The sequence below is a fragment of the Polyodon spathula genome, chromosome 10 (assembly GCF_017654505.1).
Source record: "Polyodon spathula isolate WHYD16114869_AA chromosome 10, ASM1765450v1, whole genome shotgun sequence".
Taxonomy (NCBI): domain Eukaryota; kingdom Metazoa; phylum Chordata; class Actinopteri; order Acipenseriformes; family Polyodontidae; genus Polyodon; species Polyodon spathula.
Genome location: NC_054543.1, coordinates 26,936,385 through 26,947,422, shown reverse-complemented (window position 1 = coordinate 26,947,422; position 11,038 = coordinate 26,936,385). Strand labels below are relative to the sequence as shown.

At 36.9% G+C, this 11,038-nt stretch overlaps 1 protein-coding gene across 1 annotated transcript in view; it reads right to left on the bottom strand.

The window, feature by feature from the left end:
* Positions 1–2,092: 2,092 nt before the first annotated feature.
* Positions 2,093–11,038, bottom strand: part of LOC121322036 (protein FAM207A-like) — a 95,484-nt gene continuing 86,538 nt past the window's right edge. Inside the window, exons 4-6 of the mRNA XM_041261479.1 lie at positions 9,266–9,425; positions 2,781–2,849; positions 2,093–2,467 (exon numbers count right to left, since the gene is read on the bottom strand). Coding sequence (XP_041117413.1) covers positions 2,341–2,467; positions 2,781–2,849; positions 9,266–9,425 — 356 coding nt within the window. The 3' untranslated portion in view covers positions 2,093–2,340. The remainder of the gene's footprint in view (positions 2,468–2,780; positions 2,850–9,265; positions 9,426–11,038) is intronic.

The window sequence follows — 11,038 nt, the reverse complement described above, 5'->3', positions numbered from 1 at the left end:
CACACAGCTTCCCTATAGGTGTGCACTTTGAGCTTACTTGCCAATGTGCATTCCCCAACACCAACACCAAGTATACTACCTCTACAAACAGCTTCCCTATGGGTGTGCGTTCCCCAACCCCAACACCAAGATTCTCACTAGGTGTGCACTTTGAGCTCACCGAGTGCTAGAAGGGTCTATTAGCTTTTGAGGAGACACACTCCTGAGGCAATGCTATGCTCCCTGTGGAATGACCAATGAAGAGAACATGTGCTCCTCTGACTGTTATACATGGTAATGCAGATGGTCAACAAATCAGAATCGATTTTCTAACGAATAACTAAGGCTGTATTTTTTCCATGGTTATCAAAGATTTCACGATTTCCGTGAAATGTAACCATTGCCGTGTAATATGTAATTCCCTGTGAATTTTCATTTCTGAAACAATAGTGTAAATATACATATTTAAAATCACTTAAAAATAAATACAGCAAACCTTTTCTTTACTGATGCACTAGCCATCACACTGCATTTAGGAACCTGGCAGCCAGTTTAGTTTGCTACCGGTAAATGATTGAACACACTACATGGAGCTGCACAATATCTTTAAAATATCTTCAATAAAAGACATCAGCTGCATCAAACATCGGAAATATTTCTGCTAAGATCACTCTGTCCAGTACAAGAAGAGGACATGTGTGTTGAAATATTCTAAAATTTTACATTTATGGTTTTTCAGGTAAGCATTTAAATATTTAGGAACACTAGTTGTAATAACTCTAGAGAAAATTATAAATTTTGAAGCACTATTTTTTCTGCTTTAACAAATATTGTTTGATTGTGAAATATCTATTTTTAGACAATGAAAAAATACAATCCTAATAACCAACATGGTCTTTTACTCGATTATTTAAAGATGACTGAATCATGTACAAAAGGCTTCAGCTTTTAACGGCAACAGTAATGATACTGAACATCAATGAGGTGCACCTTTCCCATTAATGATACTGGTATCATCTGTCGAGCGTTTATTGTCTGCTGATTAATTGCAGAAATGAAAGTGATACCTTCCTGATGCATTTAATAATGATTAGTAACGGCCTGCATGGTGTTTATTGATCATATTTGTGGGAACTATGATGTAGAATGGCATCAGCAATTTTGAAATAATTGAATTAAAGGAAATATTCAGGATTTATGATCCTTAAGGATCCTGCCAGTTAAGGCTCAGATAAAAAGCACTCTGCAGAACTTGGTAAGCATTGTATAGCCCATAGAGATATGGTAAAGCATTTTACAAAACATGGTACATTTTGTAATCACATTGTATAACCATGGTAAAACTGCAAAAATAGCATAAAAAATACTGTCATCTTTTGCAAGGGAGACAATATATTAGACGTGCTTTCTATAATGCCAGCATTTCAAAACTAGGACCCCAGTGGTTCACCTAGTACAGCTGCATGGAGTGAAGAGTGAGTCATGCTACAGAGAGAGAAATCAATAAGATGGTTGAAGAGATACGATATTCCATTTGGGGATTTCAAATGATGTATAAAAACAGGGGCACGTGTTAATAAAACTGTACCACCCCTGACCCAAATGATGTATTGCTATACAGAATGTAAACTATCGGTACTTAATGAGTCTCTTTATATAGCTATGTTAAAACGTCCCAGTGATAAACTGCAGCATCCAGTACATCATTTCTATTCCAGAATCTCCTTTGTAAATTACTTATTTTGTTTAAAACATGAAAGCACATTTCTGTTTGTCTCCCTCTTCTCCCTGCCAGTTTTTGTCTGTAGACATTTTGAGTTTCCATAGAAACTATTAGCTGGCAGCCTGCTAAGCTGTTGCTTGAAACTCTTAAAGTCTATCTATAAACAGGTGTTTGTGAAGTGGTCTCTATTCTCAGTCAGTCATATAAGTGGTGGAAAAATACAAGTTCTGGTGGAGTACATGTAAAAGGAATGCAGTTGATTAAGATATATAAGAGGCCAGGTGGACAACCATTAAAGGCCTCATGCCCGCCTCTCGTTTGTCAATTTTGTTATGTTCAGGAAATTTAAAACACTGAATAAAAACACAGTCGACCTTTCACATAGAATTATCATACAGAGCGTGATGTTTATTTTTGTATAAGACATGATAACAACAATTTTCCAACTGGACAGTTTTTGCAGCCATGATGTTGTTCTTTCAGACATCTCCACTGTTATGAAGCATGACAAGTAGGGGAAACAAAAATAACAATTAAGTGAGTTGTTGAGAAATGACTGGCCCCGTTTTCTCAGAGGTACCATAAATAAATGACCAGTCTTCCACAATGACACCCATCCCCACAGCCCGGTGATGCGGTCAGCTGGGGCTCTCTTCCTCTTCTTGTTTCAGTCTCTTCCGCAGGTGTTCCCCAACGGCAGCCAGAGGGTTGCTTTTGAATTCAGAATTGCTTATTGCCTCAGCAAATCTGGACATTTCATCATCTCTGAAACAGATCGCAATGTTTTGGGAAATTAAAGCTGATGATCACAACTGTGTACCATCTTTACTAGATGACTGACACATTCTCTACATGGCAAGTGTAGTAGTTCTGAACAATGGCTCCAGTCTTTCAGGTTATAAACTGTATTTTCTATTTTTGTTTGCTTTGCGTAAATGAACGGTGAGCGATGAATATCATTAGACAAGCTCCCCTCATAGATCTGCCCTGACACTCCAATTCTGATCTGAATGACCCCCACCCCACTCTGTATCCATTGTGGTCTAGTGCCCATAGAGGATCCAAACCCAATACTTACAAAAATTTGCGTTTCTGGGTATGTTTCATCTTACTGAATTCTTTTGGTTCTGGCTTCTTCTTTACAATGCTGAAAAACAGATATTGAAAAGCACAGGTCAGATTTATTTTTGCTCAACTACAAAACCTGTTGTGATGGATGGGTAAAGGATCAATCTTTTGCATTAGATGCAAAATGAGGACTACATTTACATCTACATCTGCTTAAACACAGCTAGTGTATTCATCTTGAATTACAGGCTGCATCACAATGGAAGCATAACATACTTCAGCATAGGAAAGGGTCTGCTGAGGTATGTTACCAGTGTTGACACTACTTAAAAATATTTGGACACCACAAATTCTGAACGCTTTACAATCAACATACTGAATGTTTCTAGTGGTGTGGGTTTTAAGAGAATTTATGAGTAGAACACAGTTTTGTGGTGCCACACCCTGTATACCAAGCATGGTATACTGTTAACTAGTCTTGTGTTTCTAAAACCTATGCTTTTATGTGTTTGTGCACTTTAATACCTCCAATGTATAATAATGTCATCACTTTAAAATGGGCTTTGTTTGTTATTTTTTCAATAATACAGTCCTGTAGTTCCATTTCCTCTCTGATTGTACAAGGCTATGACTCCTACACTGCCTATAGTAAGTATTCAGCCCCCTTGGATTGTTTCACAGTTTGTTGCGTTACAACCTGAAATCTTGATGCATTTAAAGGGTTTTTTTTTTTCTTTTGATTTACACAACCTACTCAACACTTTCAATGTGTGAAAAAATGAGGGTGGGGTGGGTTGTATTAGATAAGTATTCACCCCCTTTGCTATGACACTCCTAAATAAGCTGAGGTGTGACCAATTGCCTTCAGAATTCACACAATGGTCCATCTGTGCGCAATTAAAGTGATGCACCTGATTTCAGGTTAAATACATCTGTCTCTGTAAGGTCCCACAGTTGGGTAGTGCATTCAAAGCAAAGATACTACCATGAAAACCGAGGAGCTTTCAAAACAACTCCAGGATAAAGTTGTGGAAAGGCACAGATCAGGGGAGGGGTATAAAAAGATTTTAAAGGCAGTGAATATCCCTTGGAGCACAGTCAAGTCGATCATTAAGTGGAAGGTATACGGCACCACCCAGAATCTGCTTAGAGCAGGCTGTCCTCCCAAACTGAGCAGCCGGGTAAGAAGGGCATTGGTCAGAGAAGCCACCAAGAGGCCAATGACAACTCTGAAAGACCTACTGTGTTCCATGACTGAGCAGGGAGAAACTGTCCATGTGTCAACAATAGCTGAGGTACTCCACAAATCTGGCCTGTATGGAAGAGTGACAAGAAAGAAGCCATTTCTGAAAAAAGCCCATGTAAAATCCCACTTGGAATTTACAAAAAGGCATGTGGAAGACCCTGAAAAGATGTGGCAAAAGATTCTGCGGTCCGATGAAACAAAAATTGAACTATTTGGCCTAAATGCAAACTGTTATGTCTGGTACAAATCCAACACTGCAAATCACCCAGGTAACACCATCCCTACAGTGAAGCATGGTAGTGGCAGCATCATGCTACAGCAATGCATTTCATCGGCAGGGACTGGGAAGCTTGTCAGGGTAGATGGTAAAATGGATGGAGCTAAATACAGGCAAATCCTTGAGGAAAACCTGCTTCAGCCTGGAGAAGACCTAAGACTGGGATAGAGATTCACCTTTCAGAAGGACAATGACCCCAAACACACAGCCAAAGCGACACTGGAGTAGCTTAAAAACAAGAAAGTGAATGTCCTGGAGTGGCCCAGTCAAAGCCCAGACTTGAATTCAATTGAGAATCTGTGGCAAGACTTGAAGATTGCTGTCCACTAATGATCCCCATCCAACTTGACAGACGTGGAAACCTGGTAGAGACTTACCCCAAAAGACTCACAGCTGTAATTGCTGCCAAAGGTGGTTCTACCAAGCATTTACTCAGGGCGTGATTACTTATCTAACCAAGACATTCATTTATTTTTTTTTATTTTTCATTAACTGTTGCTTCAAAATAAAAATTCTCTTGCCTCTTCAAAGTGTTGAGTAGGTTGTGTAAATCAAAAGAAAAAAAAATCCCATTTAAATGCAGCAAGATTTCAGGTTGTAATGCAACAAACTGTGAAAACGTACAAGGGGGGGGTGAATACTTACTATAGGCATTGTAATTTCACCAATACAAGCAAGTTGCCAGCTTTACTACTCTCGAAATGTACGTTCTGTCAATTTGTTCCAAACACAGTCATTTTTAGGTAAGGTGTACAGTCATAACATTAGTAGTGTACACTAATCCGACTGCCGTGGGATCAGAATTAGGGCGGATATGTAAAAAGGCGGATAAATGAATCCTGTTTTAAATACTGGTAACATTATACACAGCTGTAAGAAATTACTATATTCACACAACTATAGTTTTGAGGTTCAGCTTTTATTAAGGAGCTCCCCTAAATCCCTTGTTTCGAAAGATACAGGGTATTAATGCTTGTGACAGAGTAGCTGTCTGCCGTGTGGGTGCGTGGCAGGAGATCAAGACGGAGGTTGAAGTTGATGTGCACCCCGCAGGCGAACAGGATTTATTTACATATCAACACACTGACTCATATGACACTCCCCACAATGGTTGCGCACAGATCACATACAACACAGTGTACGAAAACTTGTGGGCTCTACAATCTCTGAACTAATCTTCTCTGTTCAATAATAAACTAACGTTGCTGCAGAGTTTGATCACGTCAGATAAACGGTTAGGGTGGATATGCGACATGCGACGGATTACTCTATTGGAATACAATGGGATAACCCTTTTATTTATATTACATTGCTTGATTCAATATAAATGCTTGTATTCATCATGTTCAGTCAAGTTCTTGTTTTTTCCACACTTCTTTAGCCAAGAACATTCATTTTTGTATACAGTAACAATTCCAGTGTCAGATGTTACGTTTACACAGAAATGAACAACTGGATGTTAAAAGGTTCATCATATTTCATACTAAACCGCGGGGTGACTGACAATTATCCTATGGCTACAATCACTGCATTGATTTTTAGAAGAACCACTGTCAAGGCCAGCTTTTAATAAAGATTACAACTGACAGTTTTCTAAAACGCACTCAGCCCACATCACTAGTTTTGACAAAACAGAGGAAAAAAAAACACACTCCTGTCTTATTTGTTTCCAGTGAAACTTATTCAAAATCAGTTAAATGATATGCCTAACATTCAATAACACATTTTATTCAGAAATATAAGCACCTGAAATTAATTGGTTTCTCAAAATATCCTCAGTCCAAGACTGAGGACACTGTCTGTAGTGAAGTAATTATTAAATAAAATAATATATAAACTATATGAAGTGTTTAAAATGTTATCTACAGCAATTTAACATATTTTAGGTCACAACTAAAAGCGCAATACATGTGCAATAAAAAAATAAATTAAAAAAACACACTTTTTTTTAAATGTATTTATTTATTTTAAACTTTTACTAGTTTAACGTTTTTTTCCTAACACAACTCAATTGACTCAGTGCCTTTTGCAGAATCAGGAAGGGACTGCATGCATTTTGGAAATCTGGTTTTCATTGTTAGAAATGAAAATCTGTGCACGAGGCAAGACTTCTAATTTTTGACCAAAAATGGACTTTGATTGTTTTGGAAACCCACTCTTCAATTGTATTTCGGGAAGCCATTACACATTATTTATATTTTTTGTTAGAAGGAGCCTGGAGGTTTCTCCATGAAGCTCAGTCTAACAATATGTCAAGAAAATAAAAGTGAATACTGAAAGAAAAGGCTACCATGGTTGTAAAGAGTTCCCAGGACTGACCCTAGAATCTGACTAGAAAAGAGACCGTATTACATCTCAAACAGCACTGCTGCAGAAAAGACCTTTGCCTTTAATTCCACTAAACACAAAACAGACCATTCATTTGATTTGTAAAATTTGAGGCAAACCATTTTCCAAAATAATTTTAGACTACTATGCAGATAATAAATGAAAAAATAAACTGACAATGAATTGCACTGCTGATAAAGACATTAAAAGCACAGTAGAGAATATGGAAAATGTGTTATTGAATTGTATTTACACCCCAGGGTGATTTTTTTTTGTTTTATTATGCAGACTCCTGCTGGGGTATACAGTTATACAACCCTCATTTCAGGCTCACTGAATGAATCAAATTCTGCATGCACACAGACTCTGCTTTGGAGTATATATTTTCAGGTTTGCAGCTAGTATCATCAGAAGTTAGATTTGGTAATGACACCAGGTAGTTATGTTTTTTGTGTTTCTTCTATATTTTACATTTAACCTACATAATTATCCCAATGTAGCAACACCTCACTTATGGTCTTGGTAATGTTTCAGTGAATCTTAAATAATACGGCGAGATTGAAAAAAGTAGGGGCTTATTAACACATGGAAGAGAGCTAATTAATCACTGAAAAAACAAATTCAATTAATTATGTTATTTAAAATAACTGAATTAACGCATGACAGCAAATTTGCAACGTCAATTTCAATGCTGATGATGCCGATATTTCTCTCCGCTCCACCCTCTGACTCCTAGATTTCATCCTGCATCTCTACCTGCCTCTCAGCCATCTCCTCCTGGATGCACTTGCATCATTAACATCTCCAAATCAGACCGCCTTTAGTCCCCCACTCCCCTCCCCACTACTGATCTCTCTCTCTCTGGCAGATTAGTTGTAAACCCCCCCTTGATTTTACTCTTAAAGGCAACCATATTCACTTTTTTGTAATTGCTCTTATTTGAAATTGTTCTTATACATTTATTGTGCTTATTACTTGCTCTTAATGGAATTAACTTTTACAACCAAATATTTCAGTTGAACTGCTCTTTGTCGAAATCGCTCTCAAACGTAATTATTTATTGTATTTTTTATTTTCTCCCATTTGAATTTGCTCTTATTTACTACTGATTTTATTGTATTTTATAAATGCTACTACTTGTAATGAGATATTATAGTCTCCCTGGATAAGAGTGTCTGCTAGGAAATAATAATAATAATAATAATAATAATAATAATAATAATAATAATAATAATAATAAGGCAAGGTAAGAACTAGTTTACAATGGTTTAATAGCACATTCTGGGAATAAAATGGACAGTGTTTGTAAGTATTAAGAGGCTCAGTGGTTGCAAAGTGGTTAGTATCATGCTCAACTACAGAAACTGAAGGTATGGTGGAAACTGAAACAAAGGTGAAAGCATATTTGAAATAAATGAGCATTAGGATTGAGATGAAAGGAAATCAATATCATTTAGTTTAGCACAAAATAGAATTTACACAGGTAATACATTACAGTAGGTAAAAAGCACAGGACACATTTTAGAATATCTAATTGTTCTGTGTTGTTATTTTTTATTGCACTAGATTTAGATGCTAATTGTCATTTTATATATTACATGCACTCCACATAATGTATGATGGTTTTAAGAAAGTTTCTAGTAGGAAAGCTTGTATATTCAATATCTGGTAATAATCTGTATTTAACATGGTTATGTGGATGGTAGAAAGCGCACTTTTCAGAAGGAGCCAGTGCAACTACACAGGGGCTCCAGAGGAGTCTGAAAGTTTGGAAGGAAACATTTAACAGTGATAATATCATTCACATTTATATTTGCAGATGTTACAACCTTCATATTTGTATCATTGTAGTTACTGTTGCCAGCAAATATTGTTAAGTGTTTACCCTACCTCATTTTGACAAGTACCGCTATTTTCTTGATTATTTGAACAAGTTAAAATTAGCTTCTTGAAATTCTTTTTTTCTCCACCACAAAAGTTGTTGCAAAAGTATTTTTCAAACTCTGCGACCACTTTCCCACTGTCTGCATGGAGGGTTTTGAGGTACAGTTCGACACAGTCTTTGCAGTTATGTATATATTCTCTGTGCACGATTCAGCCTGTAATTTAGAAGGATGCTGTTAACAGGTACTGCTCCACTTACTGTAATTTAAAAGGTGATACTGCACAGTGCTACATAAGTTGAATGATACAGTTGACCATCCAGGGCATTAAAAAAAAAAAAAAGAAATCCGCCATCTGGGGGTTTGGGGGATTTTTTAGAAAAAGCAGTTGAAGCATTGCTATAAAAGAAAAGTAGTTACCAGGGTAACTGATAAGTAACCTGCACTGTGCTGCGGTAGCAGTTACCACACCAACTGGGGTATCTGGAAAACATTTCAATGTACCCACACAGCACTTGCTTAAGTTACACTTATAATATTTGGATATGGTACAGTATTAACTCTGAATCATCCAGGACTATATTACTTGGAGATTCCTAGTAATTTAAGACTACCTGAAACTCCTTAGGTTCAAACTTTGGGATTTATTTAGTATTTTTAACGTTGACACATTACCAAACTAATTTACATTGGCAGTTGCCCATGTAAGTTGATCGACTCTGCATGTTATCAACAAAAGCACCACACATTTAGTTACTTACGTTTTTAACTTCTTGAGCGAACGTGTTCTGCTGGCTGTAAGCAGCTCAGAGAGATCTGGCAAGGCATCCGCCAGAGCCTGCATATCCCCAACCACTGGCGTGGCCTTTCTCTTAGCCAGGGCTTTCTGCTTCTCCCTGTCCAGTTTAATGGTGTCGATCTCTAGAATACAGGAAAGGCAACAGAACCTTTAATAACTGACTGCAGCTCTTTCTATAGGACTTGTACAGCTCTCTGTGTGTGTAACTGGGTCCAGGAGGTGTATAGTTCCAGTCAAACCAGCTTGGTGAAAGCATCAATGACTGAAAAATTAAAAGGCATTTCATAACTGACTGTACATTTTCATCTCAAGGCACAATGTTATTCTCAGCAGCTCTTGTTGTCCTACAGGTTCATTTCAGTCAAATTCAAGATTGATGACTCCACAGCTATGAAATGAATCTAATGAAACTGGGGATTTACATATCTGCTTGGTAATCAGCTAGAAATCAAAATGTGTTTCGATTCCCAATTGTTGCTGCTCGCCAGCAGCTGATGACTTTTCTGTAGGATTGCAAATCTCATTTATCTAATTTATATTTAAAACTTCCGGACCCAGCAAAGTTAGGATGCAGCAACACTGTCAGTGGAAATGTAGTCATACAGTGGGTGCCAGCGGCTGATCTCTACAGAAACACTGGAACCCTGAGTGGTGGACGGTTTCCAGGTCAGCAAAGTGAAACCCCCAGACAGCTATTTTATATTCCCCAAATGTGATATTGCCCATATGTGATGTAAATATAACAAATATTACTGTTAGTGACATAGCATAACCTGTCGATTATGGATTTTATACACAGTTCTTTTGATAAATTATCAATGCATCTGCTGCTAGCACTGGTGGCTTCCCCCAAGAGAGCAGTCCGAGCCAGAAAAACACCCACAAATATAAGCTACTGTAGGTGGAAAGAATGCATAGTTAGAAATTCACCCTATATATATATATATATATATATATATATATATATATATATATATATATATATATATATATATATATATATTATATATATATATACACAACTCCATAAACAGGTGGTGCGATTAAACAGGGTGCGAAATTTTTTTTTTAAAACAAATAAATAAATAAAAAATTTGTTGTCAGAAGTGAGGTACATACTTGGGATGTTAAATTGATTACATGGTCGTGGTTTCGTAAACATCGTCCAGTAAACTATTATTTAATTGCACAGAATCTGCTGTAAAATCCTATACTCCTATACATTGCTCCCCATATGCAAATCTGCTTCGTGCTTTCAAACATGTTACTGTTGCCTTAGTAATATTCTGATTCTATACACATTCTTAAACTCTTGTGGAATTCACCTTAATAATCCACATGGATTTCTGGCAGATGACCTGGACTTAGCATGAATTATGAATTGGCATAAGCAGCAATACAGACTTCACGGGGACAAAAGTTTGATATTTTGCTTGGCTGGTAAAATGTTGTTTATTGTTACAGAGATCTGTTATAACAGGCCTTTTTTTTTTTTTTTTTTTTTTTTTTTTTTTTTACTAGTCACTGATTAGTGGAATCAGCTGTATTGAATATGCACATTATCAGGCACAGCTGTATTGAATATGCACATTATCAAGCATAGCTGTATTGAATATTCAAAGCTCTATAAGTGCACCATAGTTTCTCCTTATATCCTCAGATTTTGATACAACAGTAATTCAAATTTTTAAGAATGTCCTTTTAGGACAAGTGGACGAGCAGGTCTCAAGATGTG